Source organism: Stegodyphus dumicola, chromosome 1 (genome assembly GCF_044657685.1).
Source record: "Stegodyphus dumicola isolate Sdum_Otavi_A_Nest chromosome 1, ASM4465768v1".
Taxonomy (NCBI): domain Eukaryota; kingdom Metazoa; phylum Arthropoda; class Arachnida; order Araneae; family Eresidae; genus Stegodyphus; species Stegodyphus dumicola.
This window is the reverse complement of record NC_140768.1, coordinates 155,376,440-155,399,517: the sequence shown is the minus strand read 5'-3', so window position 1 is coordinate 155,399,517 and position 23,078 is coordinate 155,376,440. Positions and strand designations below refer to the sequence as shown.

Here is a 23,078-nt window from a genome sequence, read left to right as displayed (position 1 = left end):
AGAAAATCTGCTCCAAGAATGGGTGTACTAACATTTGCTATAAGAAAAGTCCATGTAAACTGTCGTCTTAATTTGAAATCCAAAGAAAGTGTTTTTTGACCATAAACATGAATAGTGGAAGAATTAGCAGTGAAAAGTGTTTGTTGGGGAGAATTTCGTTTTTGAGAATTATTTGTTGGAAGTAAGGACACGTCATGTATCGACCAAGAATGAAAGGTTTGTTCTACTGTCACGAACGAACAGGCGACGGGAAACTTGAGGCAAAGAATAAGTCGCCTCTATTCTTTGCTGGTTTCGTTTCTCTGCCATGAACAAGGTTTTGTACATTTGTCTTCTCTACACTTTTTCCCAAAATGTCTATGATACCAGCAAACAGAATAATCTCTCCTTTTGGAATTGCTTCTTTCCATATTACAATCTCCGCGATTTGGCGAGCGACCACGAGAAAGAGAAATGCGATCAATATGTTTGTTTAATTTTTCTATTTGTTTAAATAATTTATCCTCAAAAGACTGATCGACTGTGCGAGAAACGGCACAAGTCCCTGGGGTTGGATTTACTTCTAAAATTCTGTTGGCAATTTCTGCAGCTTTATCTACAGTTAAATTGGAAACCGCTGCCAAAATAGACTGAACAGTCGAAGGCAAACGTTGAAGAAATAATTCTAACATTAAGTTATCAGGAACATTTAAAGATTCTGCTCGACGTTTCATATTTCTAAGCAAATCGGAAGGTTTTCGAGAACCTAATTCCTCTCCAGATAATAATTGGTGAATTTCTTGCTGAGAAGATTCTCCTGAACGATTTATTAACTCAGTTTTGAGCTTTGTATATGGATCAATAGGGTCTGGTTTCATAAGTAAATCCAGCACTAATGATGCAATATCTGGAGGAAGATGAGCAACTACATAATTGTATTTAGTAATGGATTCTGTGATAGGTTTGGGGGTGGCAAGAGTAAAGGTACTTTCACACATAATAAACTATAAAGATGGGTCTGATTGGTTATAAACCGGAATTTGGTCGGCATGAACATCAGACATTGTGCAAGGTTTTTAAGCCAAAATAAAAGCAAAAATGTAACTAAAGAAAATAAAATTAAATGATAAGTAGAAAACAGAATTATAAAATGATCTATAATTACTACGCATCTGTGATTCGGAGGATGAAAACCAATGTAATCCATTACTTCTGGTTTGGAGATCTTGAGTGATGGCTTGTAGTCAAAACCGAAAGTGCTTGAGAACTGTTCATACGGCCTGATTTAACACAGTCCGGGTTACCATTATGGTGACTTCCTGTTATGATGATTTCCATATCATATTGTTACCTATATGTTTTACCACCAATCCAATCGCATTCCATATCACAGATTATGTTCTTCTTACTACATAATATAAATATTAACAAGACATAGTGCACAATAAAAATTAAGCTTTATTTCGGAACTTCGCGCACACTCCCCGACAGCCGGCCTGTTTCACTCTCCTCGCTACTCGTAAGAAACTTCTCTAGGGTTGCCACATTTATCGGAGGGCGCAAGGCGCGCTCCTTATCGTCATCACCACAAGGTATGTAGTTCACGTGTGGTATATGTGATATTCTTTGGTTTTGTTGCGTAGCGTTTTTTCAGCTGTGTTGCCACTATTAAAGTTCCAACCCTTGTAGTTAATGTCTTACAAAAAGAGATTATTTACAATATTTATAACTTTTTGTTATTATTTTGCTTTCAGTGAAAATACTTTTTGTTTAATTATTGTGATTTAAAAAATATGAATAGTAATAGCAGAAAATGAAATCAACAATATCTGTTAGTTGATTATCTTATTTCTATGTAAATGATTGGTTTCATACCCATGTATAGGTATAGAAGTTTAAAGCATTTGTAATGTGAGAATGCATAAAGAGTATTCTATGAATATTTCTGTGAAAGGTTTTATATTTTCCTGTATTTGTAAAAATTACCTTAAGTAGCAAAAAAGTTTAAATTTTTTACCTCAATTATTTCTTCTTCAATATTAATTTTTAAAAAGATTTAAACTTTTTTCTTTTAGCCATATTATCCTACATCTTGGGAGTTTCTACAAAATGGCTTTGTTATGTCAGTTGTTGTTCTTATATCAACTTTCATGCAGAGTACCTTCTCCAATAATTTCAATCATTTGGCAATTGCAGAAGGGACACATTTAAGAACAGCACTGCAGGTAACATATATTTTGTGCTTAAAAATTGACCAGCTGTTATACAAAAGAACTTTTATTTCAATAAACTATGCATGTAAGTGGCAAATTTTAAATGGAAAAAATAATTATATAAAAAATAATAAAAATATTAAAGAATTTTTTGATATTATTTCTGATTCTGGTTCTATATTTTGTCCATGCTGCCACCAAAAAGTTGTTACTCATTGGCAACTTTGCAGAGAAATGTTTCTTTGGGATCTTTATGTGTAGTTAAATAATGTATTTAGTGCTGCTTACTTTTATCTCATTCTTCTTTTTCGATACTACACGTGCACACTTTTGTTCTGCTCATATACACAGAAATTTGTTTCTAGTAAAAAAACAAAAATCTAATGTGGACACCACAACTTCTTTGTATGGCTTATAAAATTAATTTGTGTGGGGGAAGAGGATGCACATTGCTGGGTTGCCACATCAATATTTTTTGAGTCATCAAGATTGAATTACAAAAAGTAATGACATAGTATAGCTGCAAAGATATATATGTATGTTTATATCTATTGTTTTAATTTTTAAAGTCTGACTTTACATGCAATAAATATATACAATATTTATGTACTTATTTTGTAACATTAATAATTTTTTTTTTTTAATGTACTGCTAGTGCCTTGTATATAAAAAAGCCTTGAAAATGAGTTCATCTGCTGGATTGGATACAGGAGCTGTTGTGAATCATATGTCTGTTGATGCTTTTAATGTGATGATGGTGTTTTCAATGGGGCATTATCTTTGGGCTGTTCCATTCAAGGTAGGATTTTAAGCATTTTAAACTGAAGTGGTCTATTTTATTTATTGTTACTTCATGAACCACTTGGCATACCAACTATTAACATCTTAATATTTCTGATTTTATGGGTTTCTGAATTCAGTTTCTGTCCTTAAAATATTTGTAATTTCTTGTTCTAGAAATAAATGTTTACAAATGTAAACATTTGTTCTAGAAATAAATGTTTACAAGTGTAAATGTTTGTTCTAGAAATAAATGTTTACAAACATAAATAGACTGTAGTTGCTGTGTCAGATGACTATTTTTGTTTTTTGGTTTTAATTAAAATAAAAATTTACCATTTTTTCAGATTATCTTGCTGTTAATTCTTTTATATGTGCAGCTTGGTTACAGTGCCTTAATAGGTTCTGCTACTGTGATATTTCTTGTTCCTATTCAGTACTATATTTGTACACTTTTATCACGAATTCAGGAAAAAGCATTAGTAAGTATTTTTCCCTTTTATACTGTGTATTGTATGTAAAAGTTTGCAATGTAGTTCAGTTAAATGCTGTTTTAATAAAAAATTAGCTTGTTTTTTTAAATTAAATAAATTATGGTGCATGTGTTTTAGGAAGCTTTTTATATTTCTATAAAAACAGGGATTGTACATTCCTTTAAAGTCCTTGAAAAAATGTTCATGTAGCACAAATGATTTTTTTTTGGGGGGGGGATGATTTTTGAGCCTTAAAAACGATTTTTGATTCTTCAATTTTGGACAAAATTGGTAGGGGGCTCTTAATTTTAATTATCTTACATTTTTATGTGTTTTTTAAGACTGCCATTTTGATTGTGGATTCGCATTTTAAAGTGACACTACTTTCCATTTTGATCACTTATTATTAGAATATTTTGAATCTGAAGAATGAATGAGATAATAAATGCTTAAAGCATAATTTCCGAAACAGCTATATTAGCAAAAGCAAAATTAGCATTTATAATTATATTTTAAAGCACATAGCTATATTAGCAAAAGCCAAAATAGCTATTGTAATTATATTTTAAAAAGCCTTCTTTATATTTTTTTCATGGTAAGAGCTTCTTCTCATGTAATTATCTCTGAATTCTCACAATGTGTATCAGTTTTTTCTATAAAATTCATTTTACACTTTTCTTTGATTTCTTTTTTCCAAACAACTTTTATTTTTTTACTGTTACAAAAATTGGTAAATATTTCTTTCGGATTTTAGGCCTTGCACTTCAGAAGGCTTAGAATGATTTGAAGGCAAGATTTATAGACCTACAACTCCAGAAGATTACAAAAAAAAAAAAAAAAAAAAAAAAAAAAAAAAAAAATGTGACAAAATGAAAAATGTCTTCATGGTATTAGCATGTAATGGATGTATTTAACAGGAAGTTTGTGATGAATTTCTCACTTTTGGAGAACCTTTTGTAGAACAATGAAAACAATTATTTGAATTTCCTACTTCTAATCCTAAAATCTCTTAACATGATCCTGATATCTCTTAATATCTACAGAAAGGAACTTTTCTATTAGTAAAGAAATTGAAAACTGACAATTTAAAAGATTCATCTCTTATGTCTCAATGCATCATGCACAAGGTTGGTGTTGGGCATTTTCGCACCTGATGCAATTTTTGTGGGTCCTAAATTCTGCTGCCTACTGTCTCCTTGAATTCTAAAACTTTTGCCGCCCCTAAATTCTACTGCCCAGGGCCTGCCCTAAATTCTAAAAGTTTTGCCATCTCTAGATTTTGTTGCTCAGTGCTTCACTAAATTATAAAAATTCTGCCACACTGGCTGTAGTATCGGCCCTGACTGTACATGCAGTTTTTTAGAATAACAGAAATCTTTAGTGTGAAGTTAAAATGTGTTATGTTTTCAAATTAAAAAGACACATAAATATTTTGTTTGTTGCTGCGGCAAAACATAAATATTTTATAACTTTCAATGTATAATTATCCTAATATTCATTTTAATGCCATAAATTATATGTGTTTTAAACTAAAAAATGTTTTTCAATGGCAATTTTAATAGTGCTCTCGTAATCAATATTTTTTTAAAAATAAAATAAGTAAAATTTCATAGTGACCATGTAGATTTATAATGACTAAGAATATCTATCTACCTAATCTAATTATTTGTAACTAATCGCTGACCCTTAAAAGTTATCTTTGCATCTTAAAGTAAGTTATTGCCTTTCATCAATCCTTACTGTGAACACAATATAAACACAAAAATGTAAAAATTAATGTAAAACTTTATTGCTTACAGCTAGCATAACTTTACGGATTTTACAAAGTCAGGTTTATTCTCAAGTTTGTTTTATAATTATGTTCACTGTTAGATTATTTTTTATAATAATGCAGTCTACTTACAGATCTGTTTTATTTTTAGAATGCTATTACAAAAGCAAAAATCAGTTTGCTTTTGTATTCAAATTCAGGTATTCAAATTAAAAATTCATAACTCAAATAAAAATTATATTTAGTCTCCATGCGCAGAAATGTGTAGGAACCCTGAAAAATAATATGAGCATAAAATAGTATCATTATTACTAGTCGAAAAAAGTTGTATTTTTCAAAGGCTTAAATAAGTGGTTGTTTAAAATTTTAATTTTATGTTTGAAATTATTTATCAATTTTATTTTATTTATGTTTAAAATTATTATAGAATATAATAGAAAATACAATGGATCTGTAAATACAATAGACTGTTTCACAGATAATTTATAAATATAGAATACATATGAGTTCTGAATTGCTTGAATAATTAGTAATGACTTTTGCTTAAGTATGATACATGTATATTAATTTGATCTATTCTATACATTAAACTCAAAGAATTGTAGTGCATTTTTTTTTACATAATCTTCTTCTTTTTTAAAATTTGTATATCATTTTGGATTTTTTAATTCTGCATTCAGAAAGTATTTTTTTAAAATTTTCTTTATAACTGTCACATGAACTATAAATATAATAATTTTGTGAAACAAAATAATAACTTAAGAGCTATAAATGGAGATTACTGTTTGGATCATTCTGAAATTTTCAAAAATAGTCTTTTTTTATTAATTTGCAAATAAAGTTTTTAAGTACATCTGCTGTTATATATATATATATATGTTTAAATTCAATTATTAACATTGATTATCCCTTTAAAAATAAAAAGTAATATTTTTTGTAATTAATAAAAAAGTTAAGATTGAATCTTCTAGGAAAATGAGTTTAAATTATGAAAATCATAATAATTAGTATTAGCGTATTTAAATTTTAAAAATATAAAGAGAAAATAAAACAAATTATTGTTGATAGCATGGAAAAAAGCTGACTTTAATTAGTCCTTTTCATAAAGTCAGAATGCAATTTTTTTTCACCAATAATCAGAATACAAAAGTTGTGAGCTGCATAATTAATGAAATTTGAATTTAATTTTTGAATATTTACTGGTTATTTCTAAGCATTTTTTCCACCACTATATTTTTTATTCTAATGCTAAGCTCATTATTTTCTTTTTGCCAATAATTGCTTTTTTTTAATATTGATTTTTTATTTTTATTTATTTATTTATTTATTTTTTTGGCATGCTTGCATTGCTTTAGCAATTTTGGTTTTTATAGTTGCTCTTCTAATTAATTACATGGATATTTTTACCTTTTTAGTGTTCCATGTATATATTATGAAATACATAAAAAAACTTTCATTAAAATTTCTCCAAAGAATTCTTCGTTTTGATTCAAAATTAAAATTAAATTTAAATTGTCTTTCTCCATATATTTAGTCTTATTACTACAGTGCTTCCTCGAAAATTATACCTAATAAAAAATAAGCTCCACCATTATTTTTCAGGGCACTTCTAATATAAACCCTTAAAGATCGTCTGCCAGATTACTCGGTAGCCAAACAGCTACCTTATTGCTGAATGACCGAGTGCAGATGCAACACACATGCACATTCGAAGCAAATGGACGTGATTGCAATGAATTAGATTTTTCAGTATTTAATATATCGCATCAGTGGTGGACGTTTAGCATTTGATTTAATAATAAATTTAAAGTTTGATGCTCGGATAAAAATGAGTGTAAAAAGAAAAAGCTATTCTGTTGAGTTCAAGAAAGAAATTGTGGCAGACTCCAGAGATAAAATTCTTACAGCTTTTTGCAAAGAGAAGAAATTGGATCTACAAGTGGTCCAAAAACGGCGATCACAGGGCAATAACCTCAGTCAACAGGTCTGCGAGGGAAATGCCAAGAAATGTGTGTGTAGATCAAGTCGCCAATCATTGTTTCCTGAATTGGAATTCAAAGCATCTCAACACTGGATGGATGGCACAGTGGTATGAACTGACTCTAAATTGAAATGATTAAACGTGCACTTGCATTCAATTTTTCACTGATGGCATCAACTTCTCCATGTACATACTCACGAGTGTGATTTCTATGGATGAAACTGCAGTGTTTTGGGGTCAAGGGTCTCAAGCTAGATCAGAGGAGTGCCTCTGATATATACATTCCTTCCACTAGTTATGAAAGTGCACACTTTACATGTATTTTGGCAATTCTTCTTGATAGAAAAGAAACCCTGCCTTTAATCATCTATAAGGCTAGAAAATAATTCGAATGTGTTTTAGGTCTTTGTGAGTTTTAGCCTGAAAAGGCTGGGTGCACACAAGTAGCAATGAGAGAGCGGGTTGATTTATTTTTACCACTTGTTTTGCATGCAAGGTGGCCAAAAAGGTATGCTAGTGTGGGATTTTGACTGCACTTACTGCACTAAAACCATGAAGAACTTCCTTGCAGAAAAAAGAATTGATCAAACAATGATTCCTGCAGGAATGAATGCATATCTCCAAACTCTTGATATTGCAATAAATAAGCCATAAGACCATCTGTGCATGAAAATCAATGACTACATTGAAAATAGAATAGAGAGAAATCAACGAGGAAGCTTTTTGAAGCCTAAGCTACAAGAAATTGCGACTTGGTTAAAGAATACATGGGGTAAAATAATGGATGGCTGTGTTGCTAGTGCTCTATGAGCAGACTATATGTGCAAGAGCTTGTTTGAGGAGAGCTTTGTTGTTCAACATGAGAGGCTAGGGCCAATGGTCTTGTATGAAATGAAGTCACAAAAAATTCAGGCCTGAACTCGTGATTGGAGCTTGGATGATGATATTCCAGAAGAACATAACTGTATTAGAGTAAATGATTTATTCAATTTTAATGTTTTTTGAATGTGAGTATAGTTGAATGTGAATAGTCATCGATTTCCCTATGTCCAGTATTTCTTGAACCCGAAGAAGTGTGTTTCCTGAATATGAACAAATGTTAAATATTGTGCATAGAAAATAAGATATTGCCTGAAAAAATCACTGCAGCAAACATTAATGTAATACTGGGTCTTATTTTCAGAGAAACACAGTATGTACTTAAATTGAAATTTATTGTAAACTGTAACATGCATATTTCCTTTAAGAGTTATATTAAGGCAGGCTTTATTTTGATGAATGTTTTTTTTTAATTCCCTTAATTTAATTTTTAAAGAAAAATCCATTTTCAGTTTAATTATTTGATTATTATTCATTTTGCAATTCATCCAGATGTAATTCAAAAATGCAGCTCTCTTGCTAATTCTCTTGCTGCTCCTTGAAAAAGACCAGAGAATAATCTGAATCATAAAACTGATAACTTGTATGATACATCTGTGTATTGAAATTTCTTCTCATCTGTCATAGTAATTTTAATTTCTGCCTTTTAATTTACAATATCTGTATTTCTTATTCTTTATAGCTTTCTTCTGTTCACATTTGCTGAGAAGCTTTTCCTTCCTTCAGTCTTACTATTTCTACTTCTTTGTACTATTCATCCTTACAAATACTCATACATTTATACACTGGATTGTATTCTGTATCTCAAACTTGAGTAAGAAAATTTGGGTTCAATTTCCATATCTAATTCCAAAATATATTATTTGCAAAAAAGCTAAAAATGTTACGTTATTAGAATTGAAATGAATATTGATTTTTAGAATCCATTCTTTTCTTGTGTTTGATTACTTATTGCTGAGTACTCGAGCAAAAATTCATTTCAACCATTTAGAAGCAATTAAAAAATGTGTTAGGATTTTACATAATTTTGCAAGTCTAATAATTATCATCTTTGTAAATCTGATAATTATTCATATTAAGTTGTAATCTTATGGTGTTTTTAGTAAATGTAATTGACAAGAAAGAGAGAGCATTTACTTTTGTGATTATCATATGGTCTAAATAACAAGAATTTGTGCTAATGTATGTAATATGTGGTCTTAGAAACTATAATTTACAGTAATACTGCTGCTTTACTAGAATTTATATTATTGCTGCTGGTTTTCATAAAAATTATCAGTCAGATATATCATAAGTTAGATGTGTTTTAAACTGATTAAATTAGATTATTATTAAAAAATGAAAAATATTTAAATTATTTAGAAATGCATTTGTTGCTTTAATCAGTTTGTTACGGACTGTTTTAATTTTAAAGATAAGTAAACATCTTGTCCTTTACTGAGAACAACTAAGTACTTTTGAGAGCTTGCTATTTGTGAGACTTTGTGGGAGATAAGTAAAAGGTACTACTTAAGTTTTCTATAGCAGCAACCCTTAACACAGGAGAAATAAGTGCATGGCAGCATAATGCAATAGTTGAAACATTTCATAAAAACTTCATTATGTATCTAACATTAAACATGATGTATCAGGATTTTAATGCAAAACTGCATTAATTGATAATTAATTATATTTTTGTTCTATCCTGTGATTTTTTTAAATCCAAATTAAATTATAATGCTGAATAAAATAATTCAGTCCTTCATTTAGAGACTTAATATTACTGTCTGAACTTAAAATTTTAAGATGTTAGTAATATAACACACCCAAATATGAAGGTACAAAGGCATGTCATTCATGCTGTGAAATTCACTGAGTTTTTTAATTTGAAATTAATTCTTAAGGTTGATTTTTAATCATTTATTGATGGATGCTCTTAATTTTTATTTTAAATTGTTACATCTTTTACAAATAATCCTTTTATGTAGGATGTCTCAGATGATCGACTGAAAAAAACAACAGAACTTCTACAAGGGATTAAACTTTTGAAACTCTATGGATGGGAGAAAACCTATGCAAATTTAGTTAAAAAGATTCGTGACAAGGAGTTGAAAATATTACGCAGTGATGCTATTTGTGTTGCATTTAATAGTGAGTTGTATTCCATTCTGAATTTCTCACCAAAAAATTTTGATTTATTTTTATTAATTCTTGAAATATATCCACTTTGGAAGTATCTCATCAATTAAAATATTTTCAGTTTTGTTACATATTTTTACCTGGCAACAATTTTTCTATTGTATGTATAAAACTGAGATATATTGGGAAATTTACCGCATTAAAATATTAAGAATTACATTGTAGTGTCCAGGTGCTTTAACCTCTAGCTGGATACAGAAGTAACAGGAAACTACACAGAAGAAAGTGTTCAAACCCTTTATTAACTCTTTAAACTTTACATGGCGTCAACTTGACACTAACAAACTTCGCCTCCACTTGGGCGGTAACTGAATAGCAGATAATTTGAAAATCAAAAGTTGAAATGTTAAACAAGTGCTAAACTAATCTACAGGGCTCGGCGAGATACCAACCTTCGACCTCCTCTATAACTAGTGGCAGCAGATAAATGCATTTTAGCCATTTAAACCAGCAATCAGCGATTGTACCTACGGCAGAGCTTGAGCCCAACTCTCTCACTTCTCTTCTAAAACCTCGGTATTTAAACTTTTCTCCTTAAGGTAGAATTTGCATTCTCCTCACACGCGCTACCAAATTTAACTATTCTGGCACTGACACTTAGGGGAATGAAGACTTATAGAAAAGTCTGAACCAAAATTAAAATTATTAGTAAAACTAAATATAAATCCCTACAGTTGCCGATGCCAGAATTTAGCAGACTTGGATAAAGGTCCTTAAAGACCTGATACAAACTTTTAAATTCCAGAAAAACAACCCTGAGCCTCGCTTACATACAAGAACTGAACTTTAATTTAAATTACAATACAAATAATGTGTTTTCCTTTCGTTGTAGACTACATAGTTCTTGCTCATTACGGTACTGAAACTTCTCCTAGAAGGAATAACTATAAATACATGTTTCTAAACACACAATAAAGAACACTTTTGCATTTACAAGCATTTAACTTTTTCTCGAGTTTCTAACTCTTTAGACTTTAATGTAATTTTCTTAATTTTACCGAACATTGGGGTTTTTCAAGGAACGCAAGTATTCGTCCACCTTCATGCTTAATTTTAGCTTATTCTTCTGGCTCTTGAAACATGCAAGCTTTCACTCAGAAACGTACGATTTAATTTGACTAATTTCCTGGATTTTCTTTCATTAACTTTTCACACTACATAATTATTCTAATTCCTTTAGAATTTAAAATGCATTTACAGTACTTCACCTTAGCACAATAGATATTTTCACATTTTTACAATCACATACTTTTAGCATACTAGAGAATAAAACGAGAGGGAAAAAAAAAATGTTACATGACTTCTTTCTTCTCGCCAGAAGGGCGAACCTAAAACAAATTTTCATTAAGAAGTAAAAATACGAAGTTGCTTGTATATGGCCAGAACTTTTGGCGTTTCTAAAATAGTCTTTCGACAAACAAAACTTAAACTAACTTTAGTCTTTCACTGAGGCAATTAACTTGAACATAAAAACTCCGTACTAAAAGATTAACATGTAATTTTACCAACAGATAGGATTTATTGAAAATTCACTTATCTTTTGTGTTTTGTTGACTGGTACTCCATCATGTGTTTATTATATAATTGATTCCAAGTAGATTTGCTCACACTTGCAATCTGTATTCTTTGTTTTCTCTCCAGTGGCTGGGGTTGATCCTTTCTTTTTTCTCCTCTATACATCCGCTTTTTGAACTGAACTGTTGAGGGCTCTTGGTTTTTTCGTTTATTAACAGGAAAGTTGATCCTTGGAGCATACTTTGTAGAAGACTGTTGCATGGACATTCTTGGTTGCTTCGGACTGTGTTGCGAGCCTTGCGCCATGGCAGGTCTCCTTATTCTACCCATAGATGGTCTTGTCGATCTTTCAGTAAACCACGACTTTGCTGTCTTCCGTTGTTGTCAGCTGCGAGACCTTGTCCTGGCACAGCTATCCTTGTTCTTGGCTGGGACCGTTCTTCAGGCAGACTCTGTATTCTTAACTTTCTTTCTCACTGGAGCTTCCATCTGTCTTGGGGTTCTTTTCTGTGGCACACTTTGAGTTGCTTCCGGCCTTATTTCCTCTGTTCTCCTCTTTTTCTCGGAGTGGAATCGCTGCTGGAACTGGAACTGCTGTTGTTACTGCCACCTCTTCTGTCTCGTAAGCCTTCAAAAAAACTATTTAATACATCAAAATCTTTCCGGTCATAATATTTTTTAAATTGATCCGGTTTGGCCTTTATTCTTTCCCCCGAATCTAAAGTGATATAAATGACTGCTCTGACAATCTGTTGCACTATATACGGACCTTCAAACTTACGTGCAAACTTTAACACAAAATTTTCTGGAGCACTAGAGAGGGTGAATTTTCTTTTTAGAACCTTATCCCCCACTTTGAAATCTGCTTCATGGCGTTTACTATCGTAATATACTTTTTACCGCTCTCTTGCTACATCTGAATTTTTCAATGCTTCATCAATTAGTTTTTGGATATTCGCCTGCTGAAATTCAGGTTCCATTTCTTGGACGAAAAATAATTTATCGAGTGGGGTTAGAATCTTTCTACCCAAAAATAATTCAGCGGGCAATTTCCCATTGTGTCATGCTTGGCCGTTCTCAAAGCATATGCTAACTAGTCGATATAGCTATCCCAGCGCTTGTGATAGTTTTTAACATAGCTTCTAATTATTTTAACTATATTCTTATTCATTCTTTCAACGATGTTAGATTGTGGCCTGTAAGGGACCATTTTCATATGCTGTATGTCCAGTCCTTTACATAAGTCCTCAAAAATTTGACTTACAAACTGCCTACCATTGTCACTTATTACTTTTTAACGGTGCACCATATTTTAAGATATACCTGTGCAAAAACTTTAACAGAACAATTTCTATCCATTTAGAGAAATGGTCAGCAATTACTAAAAGATATCAATTTTTATTTAACTCGCTTTGGGGAAAGGGTCCAAGAAGATCTATTCCCAAAATTTCATTAGGAAAAGTCACGCAAATACTATTTAAGTATCCGGCTGGGCTATAATTAACATCATTAACTAGCTGACATAATTTACATGACCTCACGTAAGCAGTTACTATTTTCTGTAGTTGCGGAAAATACACTGTCTCGCGTACTCTATGCACCGTTTTCCTTACACCGAGGTGTCCAGCTGTCGGGATGTCGCGCAACTCTTTCAGAATGCTTAGCCGTAGGGCAGCTGGGATGACTGGCCTATATTCAAAGTTTTCATTTGTAGACCTAGTATAAAACAATAAGTTGTCTACAATCTCATAATTTTGAGCTCTGTTTCTAATTGCAGCAAGGTCTGGATGTTCAAAGTTATCTGGATCCTTTAAATAAGCATAGATGTTACCGAATTTCGGATCCTTCCTCAATTCAGAAAGGATAGTTTCTTGGGAATCTAAAACTTTAGATGTTAAAATTGCGCATTCTACTTGATCCCCATTGTCATCCATCTTGATTCTTGATAGTGCATCGGTCACAGTGTTTTCTTTACCTGGTGTATGCTTAATAATTAAGTTGTATTCTTTCAACTTTAAGGTCCATCTAATTAGTCTAGGAGTTAAATTCCTTCCTGAATATAGTCACCTACGGCAGCATGGTCTGAATGCACAGTGACGGGCGCTTTTCCGAAATATACCCGAAACTTCTGAACTGCCATTAACACGGCTAATGGCTTCTCGTTCGGTCGGCGTATAATTTCTCTGTGTGGTATTTAAAGTTTTACTAAAAAATGCTAGGGGATGCTGATTTTGCATTAGCACTGTACCCACGGCATAATCTAAAGCGTCGGCTGCAATCTCTAAATTATCATCTCCCTCCGGAAACTTTAATACCGGGGCATTAATTAAAGCTGCTTTCAATTGTTCGAAGACTGTGTTTGCCTCAGCTGTCCAAATAAACTTCGATTTTTTTCATTTTAACACTAGTAAAGGTTCAACAATGTTAGCAAAGTTTTGAATAAATGTACGATAATAAGAACATAGTCCAAGAAAAGATGACAGCTTCTTCGCCGTATTTGGCGGAGGGTAATTTTTAATTTTGGAATCCTCAGTCTCAATGCCTTTAGCTGAAAATTTGTAACCTAGATATTTTAATTCTTTGGTTGCAAATTTACATTTTGATGCATTTACAGTTAATCCCACTTCTTTCAATAATGAGAAAACTTCGTGAAGGTCTTTTATATGTTCTTCAATAGTACTGCTAGTTATGATGATATCATCTAAATAAATTAAAGTGGATTTCTCAAGAACAGGACTTAAAATGATATCCATGGCATGTTGAAAAGTTGAAGGTGCCCCGCATAGTCCGAAAGGCATACATAGAAACGCATAAGTGCCTGTTTTAATGTTAAAAGCAGTTTTATTTACATCTTCTAGTTTCATGGCAATTTGAAAATAACTGCAAGTGAGATCAAGAGTAGTCATAAATTTTGTAGATTTTATTTTCCTAATAATCTCCTCAATCACGGGTAAAGGATACACCGGAAATTTAGTTAAACTATTGAGTTTTTTGAGAGTTTTTTAAACTATTGAGAAATTTAGTTAATCTATAGCAAAGCAATATGCTTTGGGATCCGTAGCGGGTAAATTGTTCTTTTTCCTGCAGAGCACAACAGGGCTTGCATATTCACTATTTATGGGGGTTATAATTTTATTTTTTAACATCTCTTGTTTCTCAATGATAGCCTCTTTCTCTTTGTCATACCTGTACAGTTTGGCTTTACAAGGTTCATTATATTTTAATTCAATAGAATGAGTTACTGTCTGTGTATTCCCAGGCTTATCAGAAAATAATGATGAAAACTCACTTACCAATTCTTGCAGCTTGGCATTTTCATCTTCCTTTAAATGCTATAGGTCAATTTCTGGAATCTTCTCAGCAGCTTTCACCACCATTAAATCCATATCAAACGTAAATGAATTAGCTGAAAAATCAATTCTCGCATTTGCGGCCCTAAGGCATTGTGTTCCTAGAATGACTAGTTTTGCAAGTATTTCACTACGTAAAATAATAGTTTAAGGTTTTCATCCTTAACTTGCACATTAAGCGACAGTTTGCCGATACATTTGCATACTTTCCCTTGAGCGGTTATTATTTCCATCGTATTATTTTTAAATAATCTAACTTTTCTAAAATATTTATAATAAAAGTTTTGATTTAGAAAATTTCCTTCTGCACCGGTATCCAGGAGTGCTTCGACAGGAACATTATTTAAAAGGACCTGTATTACAGGCAATTGAGAATTTTTCATTACCACAGTATTCATATACACTTTAGAGGGATTTTTTGATGCTTCAGGAGTTTGAACCCTCAAATTCTCAAACCCCTCTATTTGTTTAAAGGCGTTTTCTGTCTTGCTGTTTTCTGGTTACGCTGGCGGATTTTGGCGTCATCCTTATCATTGTTGTTCGTTGACGGCTTGATTACTGAGTTCCACAAAGTTTTGAATGGAGGGTAATAATCTTGGCAGTATGATTTCGATAATTTCATTGTCAGGTTTCCTACCATATAGCATATTCACAAGCTTGACTTTTCGCAGGATAAATTCGGTTAATTCATCAAACCTCTGTTGATAGAAGATATATAATTCTGCTTCAAGCTTGGCACGATCTTTAACTATTGGGAATGCTTTTAGGAGTGCCTCTTTGAAATTGTTGAAGGTATAGGTGAGTGATCCAACTTCGCCAAGTAGGAATTTCCCAGTGGCTTTCCAGCAAGCTTCTACCTGTTCTCGGAGAGCACTTGAAGCAATAGCTACTTTCTGCCTTTCTGGTACTGGATATAATAGGAAGTGCGTCTCGAGGGCTTCGAAAAATGAAGTTACGGAGTTCTTGCCATCAAATACCACTGTTGGTTTAATTGCTGCCCTCATCGTCTGTATTAGGAAGCCAAATCAATCTAAATGGGAGGTCATCATTGGATCTATTACTTCTGAGTCTTCAGGAGATACTTCTTCGTTGGCCATTTTTTTCTGGTTCGTATAAGTTCGGGCGCCAGATGTAGTGTCCAGGTGCTTTAACCTCTAGCTGGATACAGGAGTAACAGGAAACTGCACAGAAGAAAGGGTTCAAACCCTTTATTAACTCTTTAAAATTTACACGGCGTCAACTTGACGCTAACAAACTTTGCCTCCACTTGGGCGGTAACTGAATAGCAGATAATTTGAAAATCAAAAGTTGAAATGTTTAACAAGTGCTAAACTAATCTAAAGGGCTCGGCGAGATACCGACTTTCGACCTTCTCTATAACTAATGGCAGCAGATAAATGCATTTTAGCCACTTAAACCAGCAATCAGTGATTGTACCTACGGCAGAGACGGCTGCTCGAGCCCAACTCTCTCAATTCCCTTCTAAAACCTCAGTATTTAAACTTTTCTCCTCAAGGTAGAATTTGCATTCTCGTCATGCACGCTACCAAATTTAACTATTCTGGCACTGACACTTAGGGGAATGAAGGCTTATAGGAAAGTCTGAACTAAAATTTAAATTATTAGTAAAACTAAATATAAATCCCTACAACATTTAAGATTTTGCTATTATTAATAGTTGCAAAATCATAATTGCAACTATTATTGGAAAATTTCTTGTGAATTTATATTGGATCATCCTGAAAGTTCTGCAGTTTTTCAAACTGAATTGAATTTGCTTCTAATTATTCTCTTATTGCTTATAAGGAGTGAATTTGATTGAAGCAGGTGTTTAACTATGGTCGTCTTCCTACCATATAACATCCTCAAAGTACCTTAATTGTTCTGATTCTCTTTTTTCTCTTCAACTTTTGAACAGTATTACCAGCTGCAATAAATTAGTTATCGAAACCCTAGTAACTGTTAGTTCACTTAGAATTAGAGGTATTGATATCTGCTTTGCTTATGTGTTTGCTCATCATGGTTTCTATGGAAATGAAAGAGCTGATTTCTTAGCTAAAGATGCCTTAAATTTACCCATTGATATCAATATTAGCATTCCAAAGAATTATTGGAAGTCCTTTCATTATAAAAAGCTTTTAGCTATGTGGAATGAGGAATACATTTCATCTTGTAATGCTGAAATCACCAAAAAGTTCCTTCCTTCTATTTACCATAAACTGAATTCCGAGTCTTTCCTCTCGTTAAATTTTAAAGTGTCTCAGTTTTTATCTGGTCATGGTAAATTTGCAAGTTACCTGTTTTGTTTTAATCTACGATCAAACAATTTATGTGAATGACCAAAAAGAGTTCCTCAGGATGTGGAACATTTGATTTTCTCATGCCCTACATTTGATGGCCCTAGATTATGCTTACAGAACGATTTGAAAATGTTCGGAGTGATTTGGCCAGTGAACTTATCTGTTTTCGTGAAGTCCAGACTGCTGTTCTCTGCTTTTGTTTGCTTTATTTATGCATGTAACTTTTAATGTTTTATTTATGCATGTAACTTTTAATGCTTTAGTAAACTTACTTCTGTAAGCCCCGTGTTGTACATATGTGGTGCACGGGGAGTCTGTATGTTCTCAAAGAGGAAAAAAAAAATATAGTCTTCCTTGCTCATACTGCATAATAATTCTATTATATTTTGTGGCATAACAAATGCTTGAATTATTCTCGCATGTTTCATTGCTGTACTAAGAATAGAGAGTCTTAAAGCTCATTTTCATCATAATATGCTCTTTTATTACAAAAAAATGTTAGTAGACTAATCATAAAATTTGTGCTATATATGGGAAAAGTGCAGTTTCTGAATTCAAAAGCAATTTGAGATGTTCAGTCATGGAAATTTCAACATTAAAAAAGATGCCTGCTCTACACGGCCATCCTTTTAAACAAGGGTCTATTAAAAGAAGCTGTCATTGAAAATTCAAGGTATATAGTTATGGAACTATCAGATAGAATAAATATTCCCAAATGTACAGTACATGATCATTTGAAGATGTTTACGTAAGCTGTTATGATGTGTAGGTATCCCATACTTTAGCAGAGCTGAATATGCTTCCTGGAGTTTTAGCATATGTTTCTTTGCTGAACAAAAATAACGAAGCTCCTTTTTTGATACAGCTTATTACTAAAGATGGGAAGTGAATACTATACTATAATGGTCCAAGAGAAAGATCATGGGTTAAGCCAAATGAACTCCTTTTGTAACATCGAGAGCAGCACTGCAATCCCAAAAAAGTAACACTTTGGGCATGGGGGGATTATAAAGAAATTGCACACTATGCCACCAAATAAGGCAATAAGTTCAGAAAATAATGTTCCGAAAAGGTAGTTCCATAAGCAGAAATCAGAGCAGCATGCCCAAAACTGACCAGTTATAGACGTGTCTTCCATTATGTAATGCTGGGTTCTGCATTTCGATGATTATCATATAAAATGAACTGAATAAGGCTTGGATGTCTTGCGTCACTTCCCATATTCATTATAATTTGACTCCTTGTATTTGTAGACTGTCAAACAGCAGCAAAAACTTCTTTATGAGTAAGCTTTTATGACCTTTTTTAAAAAGGAATTTTCTAGCTGGCTGAAAGATGGCAAAAAGTCATAGAATAAAATGGTGCTTATATGACTGAAGGAAAGTTTCTGGTGTTTTTGTACTGCTTCATTGGTATTTATTTATCAAAAAACTGCAGGACTTTTTGTATGATCCAATAATAACCAGATTTAAGATTTAAGTCGTATAACAGTCTTTAATCATGAAATTATTTGCTTCTGAATTTAATTTCGAAGGCCTGTATAATTATTTGACTTTTTTAAATATGAAGACTCAGCATATATGAATTGTTTTAGTTCTTTTAAAATTATTTTAAGTAAATGATGAACTTAAAAAAATTAATGTTGCACATAAAACCAGCATTAGTTGTTCCCCCTCCCCTCAGAATGCAATTTTTGGAATTTTGTTTTTTAGAGTGGCATTGCAGAGATAAAAAAAAACAACATTAGTGAAATAAGAAAAAAAAATTCACATACACTTTCTAGTATTCTATTCATTGTTTCCTATTCAAAAGCAATTTCTTCAGTATTTTTACAGTTTATAACTTCTGTATGTATATAAATATATGCTTCTTCTGTTTGGATGCATTGTTTAAGATGATGTAGAAGGTTTCTGTGGGGGTATCCTGGTGATTATCTCAGGGTAGTTAGTCTTTGTCAATTTTCTGAAAATAATTTGCCAATACACTTTCTTTTATATAATCCTCAGAGGAGGTAGCTTAGAATTTGTGGAGCAGGATACTTGATCAAATCACCAAAGCAGAAAATCAGATAATTTGGGAATGTGTATTGCAATGCAGCCATACTTATGCTTGGCATTGCACCACCATCCTGTTGGAACTAAATTGTATCCACAGGCTTTCTCATTCATAGCTCTTGCTGTCATTACTGTTTTGCTGCAAAACTTTCTCAGTGTCTATGACACAGAGAAACTTCCAATGCTGCAAGAAGCAGCTGCACTGGCCATTGCTAAACAGCCCATACATGTACATGTAATAGTACTGACAATTTAAATTGGCAGATACAATATGTGCCACCCGGTATATGCATATTAGAATAATTAATTTTTTTCATATGTTTTTAGTGGCCTTATTTCAGCAGTTTCTACTAATAATGATTCAAAGGTATTATCATGGGCAACATGATGCCTACACATGAATTTCACTAGGTATGAATCCAATTGATGGCAAGCCATACTTCTATGTTTCTTGGTCTGCCATTTTGTGGATTCCTATAATCACTCTGCATTCTGGGTATGACAATGATATCATCATCGCCAACATAATACCTGAACATGAATTCAATTAGGTAGGAATCCAGGTGATGGTGAGCCATAGCCTTATATTTCTTGTTCTGTCATTTCTTGGATCTCCATAATCATTCTGGATTTGGATAAAAGCAAATTGAAAAAAGTAATCATATTGAAAATTTTAGCATTAACAAATTATTAATTTACTAGCAAAAGATTTCATTTAAAAAAACCTACATGCAGATTAGAAATTTTTCATCAGTCACCATTTGGTAAATTTTGTTTATATGGCTTTTTATACCATTTGGCAACAAGTCTCGCATATATTTTAAGCCCAAATTGTACCAATGCTATTTTTTCTATATCGTAAAGCCGTTATGAAAATGAAGTACTTTTAATGATAATGTAAAAATACTTTTTTGATAAAAATTTAAATACAGAATTTTGAAGATTTTAAACCCTTTTTATAATAAAGAAATGGGAATAACAATAATTTTTAAAAAAAATTGCTTATCTGTAGCTTAAGTAGCAAATAATATATTTCATCTTTTTCAGTGATTCATGTTTGGAATTTTTGTGTCACATCATAAGGCATTTTTTTTCTTCAAAGTGCTGCAGCATTTTAAAAGTTATACTGAATTTTTTTTTTGTAATTTATTATTTTATATTAAATACTTATACATCTAATTCACAATATTTCTTTTGCTTCATTTATAATTATTTGTAATATTTTTCAGCATTTATCACACAGACTTCATCCATTATTGTTACTTTGGTGGTATGTATATTATTTTATAATTTCCAATTTAAGAAATTTGGAATTTTAGCAGCTGAACTGAAGCTAGGAAAATTCCAACAATTCGCATTCTGTGTATTCTTTTTAGGGCTTTCAGAATAGCATTAAAGCTTGAAACATCCATATGTTGTAATGCATATAAATAATACTATGTGCTGCATCTTTAGGGAGCACTAGTTCTAAATATTTCAAACAATGCTATGAATTATTAGATAAATTTGATATATTAGATACATTTTTTAACTTTGAAAAATAAAGAAACAATTGTTTACACTGAAGAATATATATTTCATTCCTTCAAACTTAAAAGCTCAGAAATCTACCAGAATTTTTAATTTTAACTATACAACTGCTATCAGCATTTTGTTTTACACTACCTGACATTGAAAAAATGCAATACCGGGAAGGAGTGGTTAGAAAGTGATGAAACTCGGAAAACAGAGAGAGACAGCAATGATGAACAATAAGTGATCTTTATTTCAAAATGATATGCATAATACAGAATGAGAACTTTGTCAGCTCAGTTGGCTCTGTTATGTACCTCTGACCAGGCTTCTGACTTAAGGTAAAACTGAACAGGATGATGCCTGATCAGTGTAAAAAACAATGAGGTGCCACCACAATAGGGTAGTGGGTGAAAGACCAAATGACAGTAATTGTTCTTAATCAGGAAAGTTACAGAAAATTAGTTTATGAAAATGATAACAATAATGAAATAATGAAAATGTTCATTTTCATTATTTCATTATTGTTATCATTATGAATTTCATTATTGTTATCATTATGAATTTCATTATTGTTATCATTATGAATTTCATTATTGTTATCATTGTGAATTTTATGAAAATGATAATAATTTGCCAATACACTTTCTTTTATATAATCCTCAGAGGAGGTAGCTTAGAATTTGTGGAGCAGGATACCTGATCAAATCACCAAAGCAGAAAATCAGATAATTTGGGAATGTGTATTGCAATGCTGCCATACTTATGCTTGGCATTGCACCACCATCCTGTTGGAACTAAATTGTATCCACAGACTTTCTCATTCATAGCTCTTGCTGTCATTACTGTTTTGCTGCAAAACTTTCTCAGTGTCTATGACACAGAGAAACTTCCAATGCTGCAAGAAGCAGCTGCACTGGCCATTGCTAAACAGCCCATACATGTACATGTAACAGTACTGACAATTCAAATTGGCAGATACAATACATGCCACCCGGTATATGCATATTAGAATAATTTATTTTTTTCATATGTTTTTAGTAGTCTTATTTCAGCCGTTTCTACTAATAATTATTTAAAGGTATTATCATGGGCAACATGATGCCTACACATGAATTTCACTAGGTATGAATCCAATTGATGGCAAGCCATACTTCTATGTTTCTTGGTCTGCCATTTGGTGGATTCCTATAATCACTCTGCATTCTCTGTATTATTTTACAACAACAACAATGACCTGACAATGACAACCTCACCTGACGACCTGACAATGACATCTTGCATAAATTGCTACATAGGATACATAAGATTGTGCTCCATATCAAGCAAAGTTACAATAATCTTAAGTAGATTGCCATGTAATGCAAAATATATACATTGAATACATAAAAGTTGTGCCAGTTTCTACATGTGTTAGAAATTCATAAAACAGTAAATTGGCTTTGTAGGTTATAGGACTACCTTGGACTGTGATAGTGAAGCAACACTTCTAGGTACAGAATCAGTGAGACTACAGATGGTATCTTGAGGAATGGGTCTCCATTCCCTGTGAACTACTTGCCACAGTTCGTCTCCTGAACATGATATTGACAGGGTCTTCAAATTGGTTTGATATGTGAGAGATCAGGGCAGAACGGTGGCCAGGGGACCTGAAATTTGCATGATTTGGGGGCCACTGCTTCTTGGTATAGCATTTTCAATGTTGGGTAGTGTATTTCAGGTTTATGTTAATGGAAAATTTCTCCTTTAAATGAGTAATTGTACTTTTTATTATTTACATTATTGTTTTTTATTTTGCATTTCAAGATTTTTGAAGCATAGCATAAGAGTGTGACAGAAACAAAATTATATATTTAAAAAAAGGAGGACTGGGATGAAGAAAAGTGAACTAAATTAGAAAAGAAAAAATAAAATACAGTTTATGTTAGAAAATTATGTGAATACTGAAATTTTTCTGTTCTTCATAGTAAAATAACCTAAAGAATGTTACAGTAATTTCTACATAGAAGAAAAATCAAGTAGTAAAGAACAAATTACCTTCAGAAAATATCATATAATAAAGCACCTTAGATTTTTTAAATTTCCTATTTTAT

The 23,078-nt window shown here is 32.0% G+C and overlaps 1 protein-coding gene across 2 annotated transcripts in view; it reads left to right on the top strand.

Moving 5' to 3' along the window:
- Nucleotides 1-23,078, top strand: part of LOC118198613 (ATP-binding cassette sub-family C member 8-like) — a 105,981-nt gene that overhangs the window by 28,112 nt on the left and 54,791 nt on the right. For both annotated transcript variants that reach the window (XM_085822328.1, XM_085822333.1), the window contains exons 5-9: nt 2,055-2,204; nt 2,848-2,991; nt 3,320-3,454; nt 10,044-10,206; nt 20,703-20,743. In XM_085822328.1, coding sequence (XP_085678454.1) covers nt 2,055-2,204; nt 2,848-2,991; nt 3,320-3,454; nt 10,044-10,206; nt 20,703-20,743 — 633 coding nt within the window. The remainder of the gene's footprint in view (nt 1-2,054; nt 2,205-2,847; nt 2,992-3,319; nt 3,455-10,043; nt 10,207-20,702; nt 20,744-23,078) is intronic.